Source organism: Eleutherodactylus coqui, chromosome 1 (assembly GCF_035609145.1).
Source record: "Eleutherodactylus coqui strain aEleCoq1 chromosome 1, aEleCoq1.hap1, whole genome shotgun sequence".
In the NCBI taxonomy this organism is placed as follows: Eukaryota; Metazoa; Chordata; class Amphibia; order Anura; family Eleutherodactylidae; genus Eleutherodactylus; species Eleutherodactylus coqui.
The window spans coordinates 303479747-303506480 of NC_089837.1; the positions used below are offsets into that span (position 1 = coordinate 303479747).

Below are 26734 nucleotides of genomic sequence, written 5' to 3' on the forward strand. Positions count from 1 at the left end.
TCCTCAATTATTTTCAGAAGAGTGGGCCTGGTTGGCAGACATCTGCCAGGTCCTTCGAAACTTTGATCAGTCTACCCAGGTGGTGAGCGGCGATGCTGCAATCATTAGCGTCACCATTCCTCTGCTATGCATCTTGAGAAGTTCCCTGCAAACCATAAAGGCAGCCGCTTTGCGCTCGGAAACAGAGCCGGGGGAAGACAGTATGTCGCTGGATAGTCAGAGCACCCTCCTGTCTATATCTCAGCGCGTTCAGGAGGAGGAGGAGGAGGATGAGGAGGATGAGGAGGAGGGGGAAGAGACAGCTTGGCCCACTGCTGACGGTACCCATGCTGGTTGCCTGTCATCATTTCAGCGTGTATGGCCTGAGGAGGAGGAGGAGGAGGAGGATCCTGAAAGTGATCTTCCTAGTGCGGACAGCCATGTGTTGCGTACAGGTACCCTGGCACACATGGCTGACTTCATGTTAGGATGCCTTTCTCGTGACCCTCGCATTCAACGCATTCTGGCCACTATGGATTACTGGGTGTACACACTGCTCGACCCACGCTATAAGGAGAACCTTCCCAGTCTCATTCCCGAAGAGGAAAGGGGTTCGAGAGTGTTGCTATACCACAGGACCCTGGCGGACAAGCTGATGGTAAAATTCCCATCCGACAGCGCTAGTGGCAGAAGGCGCAGTTCCGAGGGCCGTGTAGCAGGGGAGGTGCGTAGATCGAGCAGCATGTACAGCCCAGACAGTGCAACAGTCTTTAAGGGCCTGGCCAGCTTTATGGCTCCCCAGCAAGACTGTGTCACCGCTCCCCAGTCAAGGCTGAGTCGGCGGGAGCACTGTAAAAGGATGGTGAGGGAGTACGTAGCCGATCGCACGACCATCCTCGGTGACGCCTCTGTCCCCTACAACTACTGGGTGTGGAAGCTGGACACGTGGCCTGAACTAGCGCTGTATGCCCTGGAGGTGCTTGCTTGTCCTGCGGCTAGCGTCTTGTCGGAGAGGGTGTTTAGTGCGGCTGGGGGAATCATCACAGATAAGCGTACCCGCCTGTCAACCGACAGTGCCGACAGGCTAACACTCATCAAGATGAACAAAGCCTGGATTTCCCCAGACTTCTCTTCTCCACCAGCGGACAGCAGCGATACCTAAGCAATACGTAGGCTGCACCCGCGGATGGAAGCTACGGTCTCTCTCACCATCCAAAACGGGGACATTTCTGCTTCATCAATCTGTGTCTAATATTCCTCCTCCTCCTCCTCCTGCTCCTCTTCCTGAAACCTCACGTAATCACGCTGAACGGGCAATTTTTCTTAGGGCCACAAGGCTCACTCATAATTTTTCTAAACAATTTTTAGATGTTTCAATGCTCTGAAAAGCGTTGGAACTTTAACTTGAACCAATTTTTCGTTAAACTGGGCTGCCTCCAGGCCTAATTACCACTTAACCCCTTGAGTGGCAGGTTTCCTACCACCCTGTCGTGCCCACCAGGGCAGGTTTTTTAAAATGGTCTAATCATTGAATTTCAACTAGTTTTGCAGTTGCGTCTCAAGAGCCATAACTTTTTCATTTTTCCATTGACATGGCCGTATAAGGGCTTGTTTTTTGCGGGACAAGTTGTGATTTTTTAAACAGGGGGGAGGAAAAAAAGAAATGGGGAAAAAAGAAAAAAGGGGCCATGTCATTAAGGGGTTAAATGTATTAACTTCCTTCTCTGGGTCATTATGACGCACATGGATACCACATGTGTGACTGTATTTTTTATTTTTTACAAAGTAAAGGGAGACAAGTGTTTTTTTTATTTTTTTAATAATTTTTTTACTTTTTATTTTTTTTATTTTTTTTTGTCCCTTTAGGGGACTTCCACAGGGACCCATCAGGACCCCTGATCACATTCCAGGGGTCCGATGGTGACAGCCCTTTACATGCTGCAGTGACAGCCCTTTACATGCTGCAGTCACATAGACTGCAGCATGTAAAGGGTTAACACAGCAGAGATCGGAGGTTTTCTCTGATCTCTGCTGTAAGAGCTAGAACCTAGCTGTCCTCTGACAGCTAACAACCAGCTCTCCCTGCCACAGAGACCATCGGCTTGTTTCTGACAAGCCGATGGTCTCTATGGCAACCTGTAAACAAAGCAGGACATTGCCGACATGTCGGCAATATCTTCTGCTGGTTTTTTAAAGCCCTTGCTTTGTTCTCTGTGGGTCTGTGCAGGCAGAGCACACTGTCACAGCTTGTGGCATTGTGCTCTGCAGCTCCCATAGTGATACATAGCCCAGAAATCTTCCGGGCTATGTTGCTATGAGCAGTGGAGCTCGTCCTGGACCTTTTCCGGGCGTGCCACTCAAGGGGTTAAGCCACATTAACCAAAGCGATTAATGGGTTTCACCTGCCCTCTTGGTTGGCCATGGCCAATTTTTTTCAGGTACATTAGTACTGTTGATACAGCAATTTTTGTGGGCCCTCGCCTACAGTGTAATCAAATAAATTTTTAGCCCACCTGCATTAAGCACGACATTACTACCTCAGCTGTGTTGGGCAATGCAATGGGATATTTCTATGTACCGCCGGTGGGTTCCAGGGAGCCACCCATGCTGTAGGTGCACACGGAGTTTTTACTACATCTGTACACTTGAAAAGAACCCCAGTCTGACTGGGGCATGCAGTGTGGGCCGAAGCCCACCTGCATTAAGCACGACATTACTACCTCAGCTGTGTTGGGCAATGCAATGGGATATTTCTATGTACCGCCGGTGGGTTCCAGGGAGCCACCCATGCTGTAGGTGCACACGGAGTTTTTACTACATCTGTACACTTGAAAAGAACCCCAGTCAGACTGGGGCATGCAGTGTGGGCCGAAGCCCACCTGCATTAAGCACGACATTACTACTTCAGCTGTGTTGGGCACTGCAATGGGATATTTTTATGTACCGCCGGTGGGTTCCAGGAAGCCACCCATGCTGTCGGTCGACAGGGACTTCACAATAGGGAGTTGTACCTGCCTGTGTCTATGAATTAAAAAGCCCGGTCTGACTGGGGCATGCAGAGACACCTTGACAGAATGAATAGTGTGTGGCACATAGGTTCCCCATTGCTATGCCCACGTGTGCAGCTCCTGATGGCGGTGGCACAGGATTCTATTTCTCATTGCTTCTGTACAGCATTGTGGGCTATCGCCCCGCCACTTTTAAAGAGGGTCGCTGCCTAGCCGTGCCAACCTCTGCAGTGTGTGCCTGCGGTTCCTCCTCATGGCAGACGCACTTCTAAATAGACATGAGGGTGGTGAGGCATTAGGGCAGCTGAAGGCTGCGCAGGGACACTTTGGTGTGCGCTGTGGGGGGAGGGTGGGCGGTTGGGCAGCATGTAACCCAGGAGAAGTGGCAGTGGAGTGTCATGCAGGCAGTGATTGTGCTTTGTTGGAGGTAGTATGGTGCTTAGCTAAGGTATGCCATGCTAATGAGGGCTTTTCAGAAGTAAAAGTTTTTGGGAGGGGGGGGGCCACTCTTGCCGCTATTGTGGCTTAATAGTGGGACCTGTGAACTTGAGATGCAGCCCAACATGTAGCCCCTCGCCTGCCCTATCCGTTGCTGTGTCGTTCCCATCACTTTCTTGAATTGCCCAGATTTTCACACAAGGAAACCTTAGCGAGCATCGGCGAAATACAAAAATGCTCGGGTCGCCCATTGACTTCAATGGGGTTCGTTACTCGAAACGAACCCTCGAGCATCGCGAAAAGTTCGTCCCGAATAACGAGCACCCGAGCATTTTGGTGCTCGCTCATCTCTATATATGATCCATATGATGATGTTATGTCTGTGTGTGTTTTGAAGACAGAAAGCAAAATCAGTAGTTCTCTCTGTGCAGTCTACAGAACACAGCACAGCTACAGGCTTCTTCTACCAGCTCTGAGAGAATTGAGAATCAGATGTTCCCCCAAATTTTCTCCCTGCAGAGAGAGAGAAAATGGGGGTGGGGTCTTGTCATATAATAGCCAAAAAAAAATATTGTTATACACGCATGGCAGCTTACTCTGTAAAGGTTACTGGAAAAGCTAGGTATGCTTTAGGCTCTTTACTTCCATATACTAAGTTGTAACCTACTTTTCACATGACTCTTCAAAATATCATATATATATGAAATAACACTCCTTTTTGACATTGTGATTTGCATCCTGTATCCTGCCCCCACCCCCGTGTACGTCTGATTCTCCATCCTCTTGTGACTGGTAAGAGGAGCCTGGTTGCTATACTATGCCTGCTGTATTCTATAGACTGTACACACAGAAATGCTGAGATTCTGGTCTCTAATTGTTACACACACAGGCATAACCTCATCATGTAAAAGTTAGACACTCCGACTCTAACTAAGAATATGCTTAACTCTAATGTGTGTGGGATATGGTAGCAATCTTTCATAAATCACAAAGACTAGCGAAGCATTTCAACTGCAGAACACGTGGTATTACCACCGCTTGTTTCAACCCAGCAATGGCGGTCACCCTCACAAAGTCTGAAAGTAACGCAAGTGTTGTCTTATAACTTGTCCACAACTGGCTGATGTATATGTGTTTCTCTGGCGTATTTTTTCTGGCATGTCTATGTTTAAGTCACTGCCCGTATGCACACATCACGTCTTTTCCTTTTCCAAAAATGATAGTTGCGCTGTGGTTGGTTGCTAGGGGCAACAAAGACAGTTTTACTTTTAGACCGTGTCATAAATCTCCTCCAGTGTCTTCATGACAAATTACACTTTATATGGCAGTTTTCCCGTGTAGTTTTTTTGAGCCAAAGCCAAAAGTACAGTCAACAGTAATGGGAAATATAAGGCAAGGACATATACGACTTCTTCCTACTGGATCCATTTATGGCTTTGCTTTAAAAATTGTGTCAAAAACCTTTTGGGTGTCTTCAAAAAATGCGCGCGAAACCACACTTATGGCAAAAGAAGGACTTTGCTGGAGGCAAGCTTTAAAAGAAAAGCATAAAAAGAAACCATAATCAGGCAATCTAATGATATATTAATATAATATTTGCATTTGAAGATTTAGAAAACAGTACACAATGTTCCTTTGAAGCTATCTATATGCTTGGTGAGTGGTTAATGAATGGCACATTTGTTATCTTGACTAGGAAGACTTCCTGGATTCCCATCCCCACAGTTCATGTGGCTGCGCAAGTATTGGCGGAGAAGCCTTCCAAACCTGAACAGCTTCTTCTTGAACAATATGATACAAACAGAGGAACCTGAACAAAACAATGTCTCCATAGATGTAAGAAAACCTGAGGAAGGTATGTTATGAGTCCGACATCAAATCTGGAATCATTTCATATGGAGCTAACGTGAAGAACAATAATGATGACGGATACAATGAGCAGTTCTCTGTATTAAAGAATATCTACAAGGAGACTTACCAGCCCAATCTGATCACAAACACAACTGCACACTGGGTGTTACAGTTGCCAAAACATCCGTGTAATGTCCAGTAAATATTGGGCATGAGTCTTAATCTAATTATTTGGAGCTATGCATGGTACTCACTTGGCGTAGTATAGTTGTCTCAGCAGCTCTACCACCCAGCGTGCAGTTGCATCTCTTATTTTCTTTGGGGACTTTATTAACTTCTACACCAGAATTCTGCTTGAGCAAAACTTTAGCGACTTTTCTTCCTTCTTTCTGAAAAGTGGGTGGGGCTGGTCAAAAGGGGACATGACCGCCCCAGACGGACATATGTATAATTTATACCACAAACAGGTGTAAAATATGTCAGAAATATACGCCTGGTCAAACCAGGCGCACAATTCATTAAAGGCGCGCAGAGGTGCGGGGATACGCCTCTTCATGTATTAAATGTACCGTGCACGGGGTAAAATCTTACTAACGGAAAACTAACAGAATGGAAGCCTTTCCATCTTTTTGAAACCCCATTGAAATCATTGGGGGAAAAAATTATCTTTTTTCAGTTTTATTTCAGGTTCTCTCCTCCAAAAATGGAGTAGAGAGATGGAAAGCCTGAACTGAGCCCTAAAACAGGTGTGAAAGCTGCCATACATAGCAGTATGTATATGCATGCTGTGGAGGAAATATACTGTGGGGGAATATATACTGGTGGGCAGAGAGTTATATACTATGGGGTGTTTATTCTGTGGGGGGAAAATAGTACAGAGGAAGATATATACTATAGGGGACGTATACTGTGGTGAGAGATAGATACTTTTGGTGGCGTGATTTATACTGTGGGGGACAAAGTCTGAAGGAAGATATATACTATGGGGTTATATACTATGAGTGATGAGGATAGTATAGGAGGGAGATATATATTGTGGGGGGAGATAAAAACTGTGGGTGGCACAGACAGTTTGGGGGGATAGTACAAGGGGGAATATACTGTGGGTGATGAAGATAGTGTGGAAGGGAGATATACACTATGAAGGATTTAGGGCTCCCACACACTTGCAATTGCGTTTTTTGTTAACGTGATTGTCAATGGGACTTTCTATTGTAAAAAACGCAACGCACGCAACTGCGTTTTTGGTGCATTGCGCTGTGCTGCGGTTTTAACATAAGAAAGTCCCATTGACAATTGCGTTAACAAAAAACGCAATCGCAAGTGTGTGGGAGCCCTTATACTGTGAGGGAAGATACCGTGTTTTTCATTCTATAAGGGCTCCTTTCCACTGGCGTGGTAATCCCACGTTTTCAGTGCGATGCTCAGTGCGAGCTCTTGCAGGAAAGTCCTGCACATGTTGTTCTATGACAACCTTTCCACTAGCGATGGTTAAGGGCAAGCTGCGATGCGAGGCTTAAAAATCGCAGCAGGAGGATTGTTTCAGCGTTTTGCATTTTTCTGTCGCCCATACAGTGCAATGGCAAAACAGATTCTCGCATCGCAACGCAAAAGCTTGCGATTTTGCAGCGTTGCGATGCGATTTTAACATTGCGATTTTCTCGCAGCGATATCGCTATCGCCAGTGGAAAGAAGCCCTAAGATGCACTTTTCTCCCCCCAAAGTGGGGGGAAAAAGTCAGTGTGTCCTACAGAGCGTACGTGCCGTTTGTTTGCGCGATCGCAGGTTTAACGCACGATTGTGCGAACAATCAGGCGAAGAAGCTTGCAATCAGTTAGGAGAGCAGTTTTCTCTCCTCCCCACTGCAGCCCGTATGTACCGCTGACTGGTGGTGAGTGCCGGCGGGAGCTGTTGCTGCTTCCCCGCCTCCACCAATCGGATTCTTCCCTTCCTCCTGCCGTACACAAGCGCCGCTGTGACATGGACCTCCGGTGTTTCAGACCTCTGCTGCTCATTCTGCTCCATCACCCTGTACTATCCCCTGCGCTGTCCCTGGGTGAGTTTAGTCTGCTAGTACAGCTGACTGATGAGGGGCCTCGTTACTGTTATATTTGTAGCAAATTTAGCAGCAATACAGTTTGTGTATGTATTCAGTGTCGGCACGTGCTTTTTGTTGCGGTGTTCAACTGTGATTAAAAACTATATTAGTGAGTTGTTACACTATTTCCATAGGGCTAGTTTCATGGGGGCTAGTGTGATGTTGGGCCATGAAACTCCTCCCAATATCACGCTCGCCTATGTGTGATTTCCCTGCAGATGTGAGATGTTTTTGTATCAAAAATACTTTGCATCGCTGACCCCAGAGGTTCGCAGAGTGTTTCCCATTATTTTCAATAAGAAACCTTGCATCACATCGCAGTTGGGTGCACCTAGCATGCAGTGCGATGCTTTGGCCGTCCCATTGAAAGCAATGGGCGATGCGGGGGCACGCCCAAAGATAGGGCATGCTGCCTTTTTTTTTTTCTTCTTTCATGTGTATGACCCCATTCAAAAGATTGGGGTTCATATTTGTGCAACACATAAATCTCGTGCGAGCTTCTCGGCCGTGTGAAACCTGCCTGACTTCCATGCAAGATAATTAGAGTTCCAGAAGCAGTATGGTACAGGCTGCTTGGTTGTTTCCGTACTCAAGGCCACCATGGAGGGATATTCCCATTAAGCTGTGATGGTTCAAGCTTGGACTACCCTTTTAAATTGTATTGCGGCCCCCTTAAAGTAAAACAATACAATAGTATAGCACTTGCGCAAAAAAAAGTCCATACACCCTGGTTTAGAGGATAAATTTCATGGTTTTGATAATTTAATATATAAAAGTAGCGATTTTTAGACGGACATTTTCTGAATGACTTACCGTATTGTTCAAGGTTGGTCTGTGAAGGTTGTCGTTTTGGATGACCGTGCTGTTAGTTTAAATGACAAATAGCCGTAACGTGGTCTGGGATGCAGATCTGTCTGGCATGAACGACCTTCCAACAACCGCAATATGGTGTATGAGCTTCCATAAGTAACTGGCTTCAGCCAGCATCATACATTTATGTCACAGAAGACAAGCCGATGATTGACAAATAATCGCCTGGTCTCACACAGACGAGTTGGATTCCGCATGCGGCTCTGTCCTCGGCCGGCAACCGTGTATACCTTTTTAATATCCGTGTTGTGGAGTGGGTAGTCGTGGCGAGCTGCCGTCAGACATGGGCAGTACAGATTATCTTTTAAATTCTGTTTTTCCCACATCGTCGCTAGGCGATGACGCAGGTACGAGCGCCCTACCCGCAATGTTCATTATGGACGGGCCACGGGTCAGACTGCTTCTATTGACTTCAATGGAAGCCGTCCATGCAGAATCCGCACTAAAATAGATGCTGCGATTGAATTTCCGTGAGTGAACATGCAAATGTACTATTTTTTTTTAATGATTGTGTAATACCGCAGATCATCCGTGCGGGTGACGATCGCAGATTTCGCAATTCAAACCAGGTCGTGTGAGAACGGGTTTAGTGTTTCGTGTGTATGGCCAGTTTAAATGGGACTAAGCTTACATTACCATTCTGGGCCGCTTCACATTTATGAGGGGTCTCTCATATGAGTGGGGTTTTTCAGCTTACCTCCCGTGCGAGAGCGTGCAATGACATGCCTACTTGCTGTGTGCCGACGATCCCCATACGCTATCTTGGCATGTAGGCACTTGTAACACACACCAAGATAATGCGTGCCATGACCTTTTTTGCGTGTGCTGTGTGTGAAGACACGATTGACAGTAAATATGAGATCGGTACTATGTAATACGCGGTTGCATATACTCGCGTGAGAGAACCCTAAGGAGCTGTGATGTTTCCGTCCCCTGTGCCCGACACCCTTACCAATTTGAGTGCTTATTCACACGTCTGTATATCGGACGGGTTTTCACGCCCGGCCGATATACGGTGTCCCTTTCTGCAGTGGTAGGAGGCGGGCCGGGCCAGGAGCAGTGCACTGAGCTCCCACCCTCTCTCTCTGCCCTTAACCACTATTTGCAATGGGAGGGGACGGGACTGGGTAGAACTTAGCTCAGCCCTGTCCCTCCTATTGTAAACAGTGGCGAGGGGCGGAGAGGGGGCAGGAGCTCAGTGCACTGCTCCTGGCCCGACCCGCCTCCTACCACTGCAGAAAGAGACACCGTATATCGATAAATAGGTTCTTTCATATTTCTGTATTATGCGCAGACATCGTGGTCATGCAATTAAAAAATAGAACATGCTCAATTTTTTATGTGTGTGCTTGCACTAAAGGTCCCCATAGACGTCAATGTGGGGTGCGCAATGTGAAGGGCCCTCTTAGGCCTCCGGCAAGGTAGGGATTTTTTGGCCATGTGCTGTGTTAATTCATGGGCAGCACACGGCCCCACTAGAGCCTATGGGGCTATGCAGTTTAATGTTTTTTCATATGGATTGATGCTCCGCGTAAAAAAAACCGATCACTTGTTGTATTTCTGTCCCTAGCACTGATGAGGAAGATGACATGCTAATATATGTCTATGAGCTGTGTCTATGTACATCACACTACATGGACAGGTGTCCGTGTGCAGTCCAGTGCAATTTGCATTGGAGCATCTTGGGTACAGCTCGCACACATGGCAAGTATGCATCTAGCCTTAACCCCTGAGGCCTCATGTCCACTAGGTAATCCTATTTTCAAAATCTGCGCGGGTGTCCCGCACGCGTGATCCGCACCCATAGGGATGCATTGGACACCCACAGGTAACTAAATACCTGCGGATGTCATTTTTCCCTGCCGCGCGGATCGCACGAGCAGGAAATCACCCGCAGCATGCTCCATTTTCTGCGGGTTTCCAACAGAGACGGCTCCCACAGGCTTCCATTGAAGTCTATGGAAGCCGTCTGTGTCCGCGGCACACCCGCAGCTGAATTTCTGCTCTCCCGCACGGGAGAGCAGGAGTTTGAGAAAAAAGAGTGCACGGCGCATGTGCGCTGCAAGCTGCCGGCGTGCTGAGCACATCCGCTGGGCCGAAGAAAGAAGATCCGGCCGCAATGGAGGGCAGATCTGCAGCGTCTGGACAGGTAAGTAAATTTTATTTTCAGGCCTCATGTTTGCGGGAAAGGAGGGACCCGCTGCGGGATTCTGCATGGAGAATCCACGCAGGCCCAAATTTCCCAGTGGACATGAGGCCTTGAGGACCAAGCACAGTAAATTTTACAGCGCTTGGTCCTGAGCTTTTATTCCCGCCGATAGCAAAAATACGATACAGGATTAAAGCCCCTGCTTTTGTTAGTTACAGTTGAGAACCTGGAGAACTGGTTTTTAACTGCTTCTGCCTTCTCCTTACAAAACTAAGTAAAAATTACAGAATAAAATAAAAATATATACATAAAAAGGAAAATAACCCAAAGCCGATGCCACCAAAACCGTCGCCGTATGCTCCATGTAATCCAAAACCATACATATTAGGGCGGCTTCAGACGACCGTATATCGGCCGGGTATTCACGCCGGCCGATATACAGCGTCCCTCTCTGCAGGGGGAGGAGGCTGGAAGAGCCTGGAGCAGTGCTCTGACCTCCCGCTCCCTCTCTGCCCCTCTGCACTATTTGCAATGAGAGGAGGCGGGGTGGGGCTAAGTTCTGGGAATAAGCCCCATCCAGCTTCCCCTCATTGCAAATAATGCAGAGGGGCGGAGGGTTGGCAGAGAGGGGGTGGGAGTTCAGAGTACTGCTCCCGACTCTTGCAGCCTCCTCCCCCTGCAGAGAGGGACGCCGTATATCGGCCAGCATGAATACGCGGCCGATATACAGTCGTCTGAATAAGCCCTTATATACTAAAACACCCGAAACAAAATGAGGAACCCATTTCCATACTTTATTTTAGCATAAATATATTAAAAAAACAAACTAATAAATGTTAAAAAAAAAACAACAACTTTGCTCTTTTTTTGTGTTTTATGCACAATACAATTAAAAAATGGAGGGTGTCAGTGAAAAAAATGCAGCAAAAATAATTTGGGTGGCTAAAGGAAAAAAAAAAGGGAGTAAAACCGCCACATGGGTATAAGCCTTTAGGGGTTCTTTAGGGAAACACTATTGATAACCTCTCCCATAGATAGCTGATTGGCTAGGGTCCACCTCTGGGACCCCGGCTGATCGGCAACTACTGTCAGCGAATCTGCTGCTCCTTCAGATTGATGAGAGCTACACCTGCAGTTACAAGTGCTGGCCACTACACAGGGTGGAGGAGCAGTTTTTGCTTTGTAACCCAGTGTGTTGTAGAAGTTGACAGCAGCGCCACATGGGCTCCCACGTGCCGGATCTCAGCCAGTCAACTATCGATAACCTATCCTGAGGCTAGGTCATCAATAGTTTTTCACAGACTGTAATCCTAAATTAAAATATAACTTTTATTAACTATTTATTCTAAAATCCTATTCGGATAAGAGGGCTTTCATAAAAAAAACTTTTATAATGGGCGTGTGATGCATTCCATTAACACTTGTATATCCAATGAAGTAACTTGATATGTTGTTTAGTGGAGCAAATCTGCTATATGTGGATATAACTTCGCAGAAACTCTTACTCATAGAAACACTAGCTTCCGACCAGCTTCAATGTTTTTAGCGCACCATATGTTGTTTCGTACGCTTTTTTCTGGCTGGGATCAGATATACACAGAAAAAAATAATCTAGTCTAAGACTAAGATCCTTTTTATAAGATTCAGTTATAAATCTTTATCCAGAGAGAGATGTATGTTCTCTATTGGTTCTGTTGTGTATAGCTCGATGCGTTTCTTCGCTAATCGCGATTCGTCAGGAGCAACACTATTTATCACGTAGAACCAGATAGAAAAAGGTTAGGATCAAGCACACTATTGCAAATACATTGATCCAGTGTATCTTTGGATCCAATGTATAGTGTGCACAAAACTAGCACGCCAGTACAGATGCATTCAAAGAATAACCAAGTGGCTATATATTTGAATGATACTTAGGCATGACCATTCTAGATATTTATATAGCCTGAATGCTATCTTAAACCGGCCTCCGTTTTTAAATGGAACTGGGCTACCAGAGTACAATTCAAAGAGAAGCAAGGGTTCCAGTCACCAGTATCTATAAGTGCTAGGTAGTTTTTCAACCTCGCTAACTAGGTGCTGACCCTAGGTTCTATAGGTTGCAAGACCCTTTCTTTTAGCAAGTATAGCGATAATACACCTAAAGTCCCTATCTGATTTTTTATGAAAGCCCTCTTATCCGAATAGGATTTTAGAATAAATAGTTAATAAAAGTTATATTTTAATTTAGGATTACAGTCTGTGAAAAAATACAAGTGTCTACTGATCCCCTGTAACGGTGAAACCCTAGGTCATCAATAGTATTTCCCTGGAAACACCCCTTTAAGTGTACAGCGTATGGATACCAGCGTATGGTGTACAGCGTGTGCTGGTTCGGATGGGGTTAGGAAATGTGAATCTCTGGGATGTGGATGGCCTATGATTTTTTAGCAGGCTGGCCTGAAGGGACGTAGAGTTTGGGTAGCACGCTGCAGCTAGGGGAACCGTATAACCGTATCCCTCTCGTAGGTCTGTCCCCGTGTCTGCACGCAGTAGATATGATCAGTCCACAGCTTCCTTCCCGTACTTGACATGCAGATGGTTGGTCTGGGCGGGTCTGTGATTGGCTGGGACGGTCTGGGCGGGTCTGTGATTGGCTGTGACGGTCTGGGCGGGGTTATGATTGGCTGGGACGGGCTGCGGTGTAGCTATGGCTGACAGGCAGGGCTGACTGACAGAAAGCAGGAAGAGCCCGGGAGATGTCCGCCGCCCGTGGCTTGGAGCGCGCCGGTAATGAGGGCAGCGGGGGTTATGGTTACGGGTGTCGCCGGTCTCCTACTGACACCATTATTAGGCGGTGTTATGTGGGTGACCTGTCGGCGCAGCTATCTCTCCTGCACGGGGTTTCTGCAGGCTCAGCATAGAAGAGTCACTTTTTTTTTTTTGCTTAAACCGTTTTCCTTCAGCCACATTTGCTGCCATGACTTCGGTGTCCTGCACGTCCCCACTTTCCATGGAGCACGAGATTTATGAAGCTGACTGACTTAAAAGTAAATGCCCTTAGCAGCCAATCACAGCGCAGCTTTCACTTGGTATTCTGCTGTAAAATGAAAGCTGCTCTCTGATTGGTTGCTAGGGGCAACTAAGACTATTTTTCTACTAGACAAGAAGTCTGCCCCCACATTGGGCATCCTCCATAGGTGACAGGTGGGGTGTGAGGCGTCTCCTCATGGCTTTTTCACCCTGGTGCTGGCATTGCTGGTCTCCTTGTCGTGGTAGGTTGGTAGTGCAGTGGTGCGGCGCGCCATCACTGATCCCCATATTGCTTCCTAAGCTGTAACTATGTAGTTGGTTTTATCGTGTGTTTTGTGTCGCTGACCAATTCTGAAGTAATCAGTGATATAACGTATAATATCGTATCACACAAGAAAGGCGTCCGGCCCCTCCCAAGCACTGAAGACCTCCTGCCCACAAACGTATTGGTAAGATGCTGCGGGTCTCCCTGCGCCATGTTACCCATTGTATTTTTCTTCACCTTTTACAGCGGGGTTGCGTATGAAACTACCCCTCATACACGATGTATTGCGCACAGACAGCATTTGCATGCGCTGCCTATATAAAAGTATAGGGCTCACGCTGCATGTCTATTGACTTTCATTGACTCCATTTACTGCGTATCATGCGGCCGTGCAACACACACTACGGCTGCCTGTCCACGGGCGTTGCGCTTTAACGCTGCAGATTTCCACCGCGGGAAAACACTAAAGTCATAGTGATAAGTTCATCACGACATGCCGCGATTTTTAGATGCAAGCAGAAAATTGCGATGGATTTCTTGCTCGTGTACATCTGGCTGCGCTTTCAAAGCGTTTCAAGCGTGATCTGCATGCGATTTATCGCCGTGGATCACGCTATGAACTATTGCTTGTGGACAGTCAGCCCTAATACACAGTGAAAATACAGTCGTGGACATGAGCCCTTAAAGGGGTTGTCCCGAGGCAGCAAGTGGGGTTATACACTTCTGTATGGCCATAATAATGCACTTTGTAATGTACATTGTGCATTAATTATGAGCCATACAGAAGTTATCAAAAGTTTTATACTTACCTGCTCCGTTGCTGGCGTCCTCGTCTCCATGGTGCCGACTAATTTTCGGCCTCCGATGGCCAAATTAGCCGCGCTTGCGCAGTCCGGGTCTTCTCCTGTCTTCAATGGGGCCGCTCGTGCAGAATGCCGGCTCCGTGTAGCTCCGCCCCGTCACGTGCCGATTCCAGCCAATCAGGAGGCTGGAATTGGCAATGGACCGCACAGAAGAGCTGCGGTCCACGGAGGGAGCAGACCCCGGCGGCCATCTTCAGCAGGTAAGTATGAAGACGTCGGACCGCCGGGATTCAGGTAAGCACTCTCCGTTTGTTTTTTTTAACCCCTGCATCGGGGTTGTCTCGCGCCGAACGGGGGGGGGGGGGGGGGGGGGGGTTAAAAAAAACAAAAAAAACCCGTTTCGGCGCGGGACAACCCCTTTAATTGAATTTGCCATCACCACGTCCTCAGGCAGAGAGTTCCACAGTCTCACTGCTCTTACAGTAAAGAACCCCCTTCAATGTCAGTGTAAAAACCTTCTTTCCTCTAGATGTAGAGGGCGCCCCCTTGTTACAGTCACAGTCCTGGGTATAACTAGATCATGGGAGAGATCTCTGTATTGTCCCCTGATATATTATACATAGTTATTAGGTCGCCCCTCTGCTGTCTTTTCTCTAAACTAAATAACCCCAATTTTGATAACCTCTCTGGGTATTGTAGTCCGCCCATTCTGTTTATTACTTTAGTTGCCCACCTTTGTACCCGCTCAAGCACTTGTCCTTCTTGAGTACTGGGGCCCCGAACTGTCCACAATATTCCATGTGTGGTCTGACAGGGTGTTTCGAATTGCAGGGTGCATACGGTGACTGTTTTATGTATCTAATTTTATTCTGTAATTTATTAATTTTTTTACTTATTCCTGCAACTATGTCCCCCATGACTTCATATAGGACCTCTGGGAAACATTCACATGTGTGTTTTTTTTGTTTGTTTTTTTTATTGTCCCTGTAGGGACAATAGTCACTGATAGAGCTGATCAGGGTCTGATAGGACCTTGCAGCTCTACTATATCAGGCCGCTTCTGGTGGTCGCCGAGTTGTGTAGTAAAAGAAACTCTTCCGATTTTACTTCTTAGTACATAGCACTCATTAACAGCTTAAAAACCACTTCTCCCTTCTCTGGGTCCTTAGCGATGTCTTAACAGCTGAGACCCCGACCTGCTCCTGCTTGATTGCAAGAACAGAGGCTTTAATCCTGCACCATACATCTGCTATCTGCTGGGATTAAAGCCCAGGACCACCAAGCAGCATATATTTACAATACTTGGACCTTCAGGGGTTAAACCTCATTTGCCAGTTTTTTGCCCAAGTTCCCAATGTATGCAGATCCTTTTGCAATCTCCTTGCGTCCTCTCTTGTGTTAGGCCCAGTATCCACGGGCAGGTTAATTTGCGGAATCCACGCATCAAGCCACCCATAGGGAAACATGGGTGTCCGTGAATTAAGTAAAGCATGTGGATTTGTTTTGCGGATCTTATGGTCTGGAAAAAAATTCTCAGCATGCTCCATTTCAGTACGGATCCCGGGATCCCGCACGGACGGCATCTATTGAAGTCAATGGAAGCCGTCCGATACGCAGCCTGTCTGCAATTCAATTGCAGATGGGCCGTGGATTCCGGGGGAAAGCAGGATTTAAAAAAAACCAAAAAACTCAACTGCACATATCCCTGTTATAAGTGAGATATCGGAGGGACGAGTCCATACTGGGCTCCCCTTTCGTCAATATTTTATCTTTATCTGGCCCCTAAAAGCCATTGTTCAGCCAGAGAGAGATAACAGACTGTAGGCTGTGTCCTCAGTGGGTGTTGCGAGATTACATTGTATTCTGCTGACAGCCCTTGCAAGAACAATGCAGCTATGTGCAGAGCCCAGCCCACATACTGGGCTCTGTAAACAGCTCTGGAAGAGCTAAAGCTAATTTTATAGTTTTTATGGCGCTGCTTTACTTCCTTCTTGTTTGAGTAGTTTAGATGCGTTTTTGTTGTTCTTGTTGTCTTTTAATTGCCCCTTTACAACTTTATTGAGCCACACTGGTTTACTCCTATTCCTAACCCTTTTATTTCTGTGAGGCTAGTTCTCGCATCGCTGCCACCTGCGTTTTTTTTTTCTTTTATTGCGAAAGTCAGTAGAACTTTCTAATGTTAGAAAGGCATTGCATGGAAATCGTAAGTTCATACAATGCGATAAAAAGAAGACTCCATAGGGAAACATCACAAGAGTGAAAACCGCAGATGTGAAGGAAACAATTGAAAATCATTGGTTTCATATTTCTACGTTTTTACTCATTCTCACATTGTGCGAAAATTTTGTAATTTTATCGCCTGTATGAAACCACCCTAAGTATGAACCGATGATGGTAAGCATTTAGGGTAGTTTAACGTATTCCCACTTTGTCTGAGCTCCTATTTCTGAGGACATAGTCCCAGTCAGTAAGGTTAAGGACATCTCTAAGCTGATTGGACTTTGCCTTAGTTTACTTACTAAGTTTAGTATTTTTGTGGCCACTTTGACAAAACTTCCTTTTGAAAGACAAGTGGACTTTTTTAATATTCTGGTCACTATTTTCTAGGTATTCCCTGTGCTGTCTGTTGTCTCTAACATGATGTCCTATGCCTGTCTGAGTATTTCACACACTGAATTGCTTGTGTTTCTGCCTTCTATTAACCAAACTAATGATTGCTCACTGAATGGAGGCAGTGCGTTATGGATATCCATCGGCCCATTCAGAATAAACAGGCAGGCTTTCGTAGATCAGTGACTGCCTGTGTAGACCAGCTGACAGTCTTAGGCTGGGTTCTCACAGGGCGGATTCTTGGCGGAAATCCCGCGGTTTGGCCGCAGTGAAAACCCGCGAGATTTCCGGCGGGAGAACCGCTGCTGCAAAACCCGCGGCGGCTTTGAAGCGGCCTGGCCGCTCGCTATATGGGACCGCCGGCCACAGCGGAAAAAAAAAATAGACATGCTGCGGTCGGCAAATCCGCACCGCAGCCACGGCTTTTGCCGGCTTAGCTGCAGCGGATTTGCCGTCCCGTGTGGACGGGATTTCTGAGAAATATCGTCCACATGGCTGGCTAATCCCGGGATTAGCAGCGGAATGCGGATTTGCCGCGGCGAAATTCCGCGGCAAATCCGCCCTGTGTGAACCCAGCCTTAAGATGGGTAAGTCACAGTGACATTAGTGCTCCCCCAGGGAAGCATTAACCATATATTTTTTCTCTCTGGGTGTGATGCTACCATATCTCCTAGGCACAATACCCACTGTTTTGGGGTCATATTTGACTCTCTTCTTTAATCCCTGTATTCAATCACTTGCTCGCTCATGTCATTGTGCATTAAAAAAAACAAAATGTTTTCAGAATCTACACCCCCCCTCCCTCCCCTTCTCCTGTGGATACAGCAAAAACTTATTGTTGCCCTGATCCATTCTCGTTTTCACTACTGTAATGTGCTACTAATCCAGTCTTTCCCTCACTAAACTCTCCTCTCCAATTCATCCTGAGTACAATAGCCAGGCTCCATCTTTTTGCCCAGCTGCTTTACTGATGCCTCCACCCCGTGCCGGTCACTACTGCCCATCTGCTATAGAACTCATCCATAAAGCTCCCCATACTGCTGCACCACCATATAGTTCTCTCTCATCTGTCTAGCAACCTGCACATGGTCTTATCTGCTAATGATCTTGGACTAAACCTCCCACTCCTCCCTACAAGATATTTCCCAAGCTGCTCCAGTGTTCTAGAATGCACTACCCCACACAATGAGGTTAATCCCCCAATGCCCTCAGTTTTAACGGGAACCTGTTGGCTTGAAAATGCTGTCTAAACTGCAGGCAGGATGTAATAGAGCAGGAGGAGCTGAGCGGACGGATATATAGTTTATGGGGAAAGATTCAGTGTGACTTTATTCACTTACATCACTGCACATTCTGAGCTGAACAGTCCAATGGGTGGAGCTATCAGTGATTGACAACTACCCCTGCATGTACAGTCATACACAGCTGCCAATCACTGACAGGACCGCCCACTGTGCCCATCCTGCACATTGTGATCATGAATTAGCTGGTAAAGTTAATCGTTGGCCTCTAGCACACTGGTGTATTTTGAGGCTGTGTGCTTTCTGTATAACTCCAAATCTAGTACTTGTCTCCATATAGGCTCATGAGGCTTAAACACATGGGCAGCTTGTGTGCAAACTCATGGCACATCGTGTTCCTGTCCTCTTCATGGATGAGCAATAAGACCTGCCAATGCATGTGAATGTGCGGTCTGCTGCCAGTGGCTCTAGCCTCTGTACTCATAAATACGCTGTGCAGCAGAGTTAAGGCCTCCATCGGTCTGTGATTTCTCTCTACAGACCTTTGATACATGTAGAGCACTGCTGCAGGAAGCGTGTATGACCTGTGTGTGTGTGCCGAGATAATTCAAGAGGGTGTTTGAGGGATTTGTTGTGTTTGGTAGCTAGATCAGGACAGAAGGAAGAGATTAGGGACAATGACGACTGTAGGGAGTGTTAAAGCTGCCCTCTGGGGCTGAACAAACACAGATGGCCTCACCTCTTCTGACTACCTGATGCACACTGCATTAGTATGCATCATTGGTCTAAAACGCTGCACGCTGATCTGATTGGCCAGTGGTACCCATGGGTTAGTCACCCATAATGAGAGTTGGAATTTCACAGGCTAGAATATGGGAAAGGTAGAAACTGGCGAGCTCGGTTGGGTGTTAGATGACTCCCACTCACAGGGAGAATGGATGGAAGAATCTGAGTGTGGACCTCGAAAGTGTAATGTTAGTGATGGTGTTGGGGGATGACCTGGAAATAGGGCTACTTCTTCCCAACACAATTCCTCCTCTGTAACTATTCCCAGCTCTGGGGTTATGGAAATGGTTTAAGGCACCATTAGAGAGCAGCAAGGGAATCCGTGGCTTTGTGTGAGCGAGCAGGGTGGAGGATTTGGCAATGAAGTTGTTGTGCATGGTGGGAAGTTTGTTGCATGCTGATCAAGAGTTCCAGAGCGGACGTAAAAGAAACGGGAGAAGGTACACAACTGATGTTAACTGCTTAACCCTTTAGTGCTACAGTATGTTCACGTCCTGCAAGCTCAGGATATGTATGGAGGGGAATCGTGGATTGACCCCCGCTTCATACAATGCGGGTGCTGGCTGTTTCTTACAGCTGACACCCGCCCACAACAGCGCCAGAGGTCTTCGGGAATGCCTGTGGAGAGGCTTCATTGCCTGTCAGGTCGCAGTATAATATAATGCTATGGCATCACATCATATCACAAGTTCTTGTCCCCTCTGGGGACTAAAATAAACATCTAAAACATGGTTTTAGAAAGTTTTGTAAAAAAAAAAACCTTTTTCCATATTTATAATAAAACAACCTAAATAATAAAACCAAAAAACCTATTTGGTATCGCTGCGTCCGTAATATCTGATCTAGCAAAGTGCTGCATTACTTACCCCACATGGCGAACATAATCAACGTGTCTATATACACAAATGAGCATTACTCTCCTCGGTATACACACACAGAGGTCAGTTAATCTCCTCAGCATACAGAATATTTCCCTAGGCTTTATGGTTTCTGAGAAAAGAACTATCTGATGTATTGGGGATTTTCGCACAGCTTTTTACCCTTAGATTTAAATATTGATGTTGTGACCCCTTTACTTTTCCTATTTAAAACCTAAAGAATGGTCATGGCAAATTTGATGTTTGTATGACACCGGGAAGTTCGAGAATTAGGTGCATTATGTAAGGGGTCACTTACTTTGGCGCTTGGAATTGAATGATCAAGTTAACTCCCTTTACTTTACTTATTTACGACCTGTGAGCTGTACATGGGGAGGGAGGGGACAGGAGGAAGGAAGTTCATTTTTGCATTTCAGAGTCATTCTGTATATTTCATTCACTCTGCATAAGTTGCTTTACTTTTGGTTTAGGCCTCCTTCACACGGGCGACATGGCATTGCCACGAAAAAAAATCACACTGATATCGCATCGCTGGTCCGTGCGATATCGCTGCGTCTTCTTGCGGCAATGTCGCGATTTTGTAGCGTTACAAAGTCGTGCGACTTTGTAGCATCACATGCAAGGATTTTCGGGGGGGGAGGGGGGCTTGAAATATAAGCCCTTCCCCAAAAATAATTCACGCCTCCTGAAAGCGCTGGCTGTGGTTGGCTGATGATTAGCCAATCACAGCCAGCACTCTATGAATGTTTTTTGTTTTTCCCCCCCCCCCCTGCAGTCATAGCTTAGATTTGGCCTTGACAGTAGGATTTCCTACTGTCAAATTAGCATCGCACCGCATGAAAATCGCGTTTTCATGTAATGCAACAGAGGAAGGCTCCATAGGTAAACATGGGCTACAAAACCTCACAAGCCGCGGGCATATAGCGGGACCCACAGGGTTATTGTGTCGGGTTGTCGCATGCTACAGAACATTGCATGTAGGAAGGAACCCATAGGAAAGCATGGGGTTCACATACATGTGATTTGTAGCAACACAAAAAAAAATCGTATGACTTTGTCGCCCGTGTGAAGGAGTCCTTATAGGCAATGTTTGCTGCATAATACTGGAGTGATTGTCGGGCACTGTAGATGGGTCAACCACTGACTCCCCTATGTTGGTAAACCCCTACAACTGGCAGGGAGTTCTACACACTCTGCTGTTTGTACTTAGATGGCCTCCATATACCAATGTGTTTCTGTGAGAGACAAACTTCACGTGTAAAGAGACTCATTGCAAATAATGGGTTCTACTTTTGTGTGTTTTACAAAGCACAAGTCCTGCTTGTAAATGCCCCTTTAGTGTATATGAACAGTGCGTAAATGCTGCAGGTTTCCCCCATGGATTTCCTGCAGCATTACAGTACGAGCCATGTAGGTGAGACCCCCAACCAATCTCCTCCACACAGCGTGGAAGGACCCGCACGGAATTGACATCACATTGCAGGGTTTAATTTCCCAGCATGCCGATTGTTAGGTGTGGAGTTCATTCGTTGCCATACAAAGGGTGAGCTCCCCAGCTGATCGGCACTGGCACCACCCATCTAACCATACTATATCTTTTTGTTTTAGCCCCTCTTTGTGAGAGGAGAGTTGCTTATATACAGCTGTTCTAGGGCTTCCCTCACACAGGCGCTTTTCACATTTATTAGTGTGGCGCTTTTAGCACCGTGCCAATTGCAGTACAACGCCCCATTGTTTACAATGGGATTTGTTCACACAGTTGCAGACAGCCGCTCGATCGCGGTGCTGAAAAGATGCATGGTCTATTTTTGGGTGTTTCAGTGGTTTTAGACGCTGTGAGTCGCCCATTGAAGTGAATGGACAGAATTTTCAGCACTGCTGAAAACGTGGCACGACTTGGTGCTGCATTTTGGAAAGTGCTGAACGCCCTAGCTAACACTACATGAGAAAAAATAAAAGGAATACTCCCCTAGCAGGCGCCGTCAATGAATGGCTCTGATTGGTGCATCGAGCACTGGCTCTGATTGGCTGAGCCATTGCTTGAGAACCAATCGGAGCAATCTCTTGCTGGAGGCGGGGTTTTCAACCCTGTTACCAGCAAGAGATGCTCTGTCGGAGGTGGGCAACGTCACCGAAGCCGGCAGGGTGAGTATTTCTCTTAAGTCTGCTTTGCAGGAAATTGCTGTCTGTTTTGTTAGGCCTGTGACTACTACACTATTTTACTTTTCTGTAAAACCCAGGGACCCCTTCTGGGAAGCACCTCAGATGTCAGGCTCCAAACCTCACTGAGAGGAGCATTGACTAATGACTGAGTTTGTCTATGTGTTTTTATTTATATTTCTTCAATTTCCTATGGGCCTCCTGCTGACGGCCAGGTCGGATCCCGCTGCGGTGAATTCTCGCAGCAGGATGCAAGCAGTGGCCCCTGCAGTGAGCCGGCGCTCATCTCGTCCCAGCGTCTCACTCTGCTCTGGCTGTTGCAGAGCAAAGCCGGCACGTCACCAGTGACGATTCTGTACAGGCCTTTGTGAGACGCGCACAGAAATAGGACATGCCGCGATTTGTTTACCGCGCAAGTTTTCACGCGGTCAAATCGCAGCTGTCTGCATAGGATTGCATTATCTAATGCAATGCTATGTCAGCGGGCACAGGCGGAATTTTTGGGGACAATCCCATTGCGGAATTCCCGCCCGTGTGCATTTGGCCATAGTTTTGGTATGCAATGCGTTTTTTAATATTAGAAACTCCTATTATCTATGACGAGAAAAATGGAAGTGGCAACAAAGTTTTCGCAAGAAAAGGCATCGCTAACGCTCAGACAGCTCATGAGCAAAATTGCTTTTGTTTATTTTTGCTACTTTCACACTAGTGTGTTTTTTTTGTTTTTTTTTTTTGTTCTCTTCTTATCCGGTTTTACTAAAAATGGAAATCTGCAAAGCAGAAGTGAAACAGAGAGGGTTAACCCTTCCGAGTTATTGGAGGATTTATGACCCTAATCTGTCAAAACAGATAACATGCTTTTTGCCTAACATCTGTTTTTCAACAAATTATTACTGGTGGTAGTGATGCCTCTTCAATGACGGGCTCAGTGGTTGACACTGTTGCCTCGCAGTTCTGGGTCCTAGGTTCTCTTTTGGAAAGCTGAGTTTGCAGCAGTAAATTACATTACAGAGATGGCGCTCTTTCTGGTGATTCCCACCTATGATGGCTCATGCAGGTAATAAAAGGATGTATGGTGTGGCTGTAGAGTACTTAAGTACAGTTTTCCTAAATCTTCAGTCTGCAAACTGCTAATTGACAGGATTTTGTTCCATCACAGAGCACAGTACTGAAGTCCTGCAGAATGGACCGTGGCTGAGGACTGCACAGAAACATGACCCGTCGCGCTCTCCGCGCAGTCTACCCCGGTAAGACTATTAGAAAAATGTTTTGGAATGATACTCAACATAAGACTTAATGAATACATAGAAAGAATAGCTGCAATGTAATCATCAATCTACAGGACTGCAGTTCATTCACATACCTATGCATCTACCTAGGATGTGAATTTTTAGATTGTGTAATAGATCAGAATTTAAACAGAATTTTACAGTTTACATAGAGAAACCTGCATAATCAAATTATTCTATAAAGGATTTTACATTCCTTATTCTAGTAGTGTTTCATTAAAGGGATTTCCAAGTTGTAGCTCCTATGTAAAATCTGTTCCCCATGCACTAACATAACAAATAGTCTTATACTCTCCTCTACCTGCTCCCTGCTGTCTCCCATCTGACGTCACATTTACAGCCTCCTGTCGTTGGCTGCACAGGACTGAGCAGTGTTGTGGGACAGAGATAAGTATATGTCCATGTTACTGCATGGGGAACAGATTTTACAGAAAAGCTACAACTCCGACAACCCCTTTCAAATAGGTTCTCCTACATGAAGATCTTTGCTAAAATAGGGGTATTCTGGCTACAGCCCCTGGTTCACAGGGACCAGGTGGGCTTTGTGTCGGGGAGGGAGGCAAGGGACAATACAATATGGACATTGTCCCTTGTCTCTAGGGAGAAACAATCCGAACCCCCTTCTGCTTACTTTCTGTTGATGTGGAAAAAGCCTTTGACAGGATACATTGGGGGTTCCTGCAGGCAGCATTAAGAAAAATCGGCCTGGGGCCTAGATTACTCAACTGAAACATGGCCCTATACTGGTGTCCCTCAGCGCGGGTCCAGGTGAATAGCAGCCTGTCTAGCCCAATACAGATCTGGAGCGGTATGAGACAGGGTTGTCCCTTGTTCCCCTTCCTATATTTATTTTAGTGATGGAGATTTTGGCGAACGCCCTCAGCGAATGCTGATATCAGTGGAATTGGTACGGGACCATTGCAACACAAATTCGTGCTCTTTGCAGGCAACCTTATGTTTGTATCATATCCTAGGATAGCGTTCCCCCAGATCTTCAAACAATTTGAGAGGTTCGGTAGATTATCCAATTTTAAAGTCAACGTTTGCAAGTCAGAAATTCTAAACATCACCATACTGAACACTGTAGTCAAGTCCCTAAGGTCCTCCTTTTCCCTTCAGTGGATAGTAGTAAATAGTTAGGAATTGATACTATAGCTAACCTGGAGTTGTTGTTTTCACAGAACCATAGACCCCTTATGTCGGCCTTAGAGGAGGACTTGGCTAGGTGGAAGGGGCCGCCCATCTTGTGGTTCGAGAGGATGAATGTAATCAAAATTAACGTCCTTCCCAAGTTTCTCTATCTCTTTCAAACGATCCCTGTTAAATTACCGGGCTCCTTCCTGACACACATCCGGAAGTTGACTATGTCTTATATTTTGGGGAGTAGTAAACCCAGGCTGTAAAGAAAAATCCTCAACCGACAGAAAGGTCAAGGAGGTGCAAGCCTCCCCAATTTCACATCATACTACCAAATTGCATCAAGCAATTGTGTTCTGAACTTGATCCATAATGGGCAACAAAAATTATGGGTAGAAACGGAGCATATATCTGCGCCTTGACAATTGGCGGGCACTCCCTGGTTACCGGGAAGGAGAGGAGTCCGGCGACTGGAGCTCTCCCCATTTATAGGGAGTCTCCTTGAGACATGGGCTGGATACGCCTCCAGAATGCACCTGATTTCTAGACCAGGACCCCTAGCACATCTGGTGGGTAACCCAGACTCGACTATGTTTTTCGGAGGTGGTCCTTTATTAGACAGACTGGGGAGCTCCGTTCTGAGAGTGAGGGACCTGATGTTGAGATCAGGTCTTAGGGCGTTGGGGGATGTGTTGGAGTGGGGGGGGGGGCCTCTCAGAGAAGCTTGGTTTCAATACCTTCAGGTTGTACATTATATCAATTCCCTGGGGAAGTCTAGCTGATTGCTGGTCCCACTCGCCCTATTTGAGAATCTAAGCCTGTCCCCCAATGGGGGAGCCTGCAGGATCTCATCCTTGCACCATCTAATTTTGGAGGGAGAGTTGCAAGAGAAAGATCTGACCTATATAAAAGAATGGGAGAAAGACATGGGTCAGGAACTACTGGAGGAGTCTTGGTCCAAAGTTTTTATCCTTACCCATAAAATGTCAGTATCGGCAAAATCCAGGAGCTTAATTTTAAAATTCTGACACAGTGGTATAGAACCCCAGTGCGATTGGCCAGGATCTTTCTTCAGTACTCGGATAGATGCTGGAGATGTAACGGGGATGTGGACACTCATATACACTTATGGTGGTCATGCCCATTGATCTCAGACCGCTGGAAGGAGGTGAACGCACTCTATCATGAGGTTAGTAGGAACATGATTCGGTTCTCACTGGCGCTCCTTTCAGTGATACCGGGCTCAGTCACAAAGACCAAACGATCACTTTTAAATTTCTTCCTAATAGCAATGAGACAAATTATCCCCAGAAAATGGAGATCTCCATGAGGTGGATGTGGCTGGAGGCTATGGATACTCTAAAATACATGGAAGAGTTGTGTGCGGGAGACTAAAATAAACTTGCTAAACAATGGAGTATCTGGGTAACTTGGATTCCGCCCTTCTAGAGCAGAGTCCTCGCTTCACAATGGTGTTTAAACATCATAATCGGCCGTCTGGGTTTCAAAGCTTCATTCTAACTTTGTTTGGAGATGGGTTCACACTGGGCAACCCCCTCTCCCCCTCCTTAATGCAACCTCCCCCCATCTCCAGGATATAATTATACTCTAACAGTCACTTTTATCTGCTATTTTTCTGTTTCTGCTTTGTTCTCGCCTTAGGCGTTTATTTTCCTTTTAGGTAGGGGCTTGCTTTATTTGGTCCTGGTTTCTCATGCAAGGCGATAGGGCTTAAAACCATTATGCCATCTTGTGTACACGCTATTGACTAGATAAAAACTGGATTTCTTAGTTGTTATATCTCACTTAACTTTGAGGATTTGTATTGCATTATGTTTGCAACAGTATATGATTGAACCAGTAATTTTTGGCGTTTGTTATAATAATAAATATTTTTGAACCATAAATAGGTTCTCCTACTACTAGCTAATGGTGACCTATCCTTATGATAGGTCATCAGTAGCAGATCATTTGAGGTTCATTGCTCTGGACCCGTGGCAATCAGCAATTGTGCCAGTCTAGTCACTGTGTGTATGGCGCTCCCTTTCTGAGCAGAGATTGCGCAGTTGCTTGGGCTGGTGTTCGATGCTGAGTCTCGCTTACTTCAAAGGGACTCGGCATGTAGCACCAGCCAGAGCCAGTGCACAGAGTCTCCTTGAA

General features: G+C 46.3%; 1 protein-coding gene across 6 annotated transcripts in view; it reads left to right on the forward strand.

The window, feature by feature from the left end:
- The window catches only part of INPP5B (inositol polyphosphate-5-phosphatase B), a 111228-nt gene that overhangs the window by 36099 nt on the left and 48395 nt on the right, over nucleotides 1-26734 (forward strand). For 4 of the 6 annotated variants that reach the window (XM_066574790.1, XM_066574792.1, XM_066574794.1 and 1 more), the window contains 2 exons: nucleotides 5122-5280; nucleotides 23308-23395. In XM_066574790.1, the coding sequence (XP_066430887.1) occupies nucleotides 5122-5280; nucleotides 23308-23395 (247 nt within the window). Of the gene's footprint in view, nucleotides 1-5121; nucleotides 5281-13059; nucleotides 13163-22982; nucleotides 23206-23307; nucleotides 23396-26734 lie in introns of those variants that run through there. The other 2 variants (XM_066574801.1, XM_066574805.1) reach the window with 2 other exon arrangements.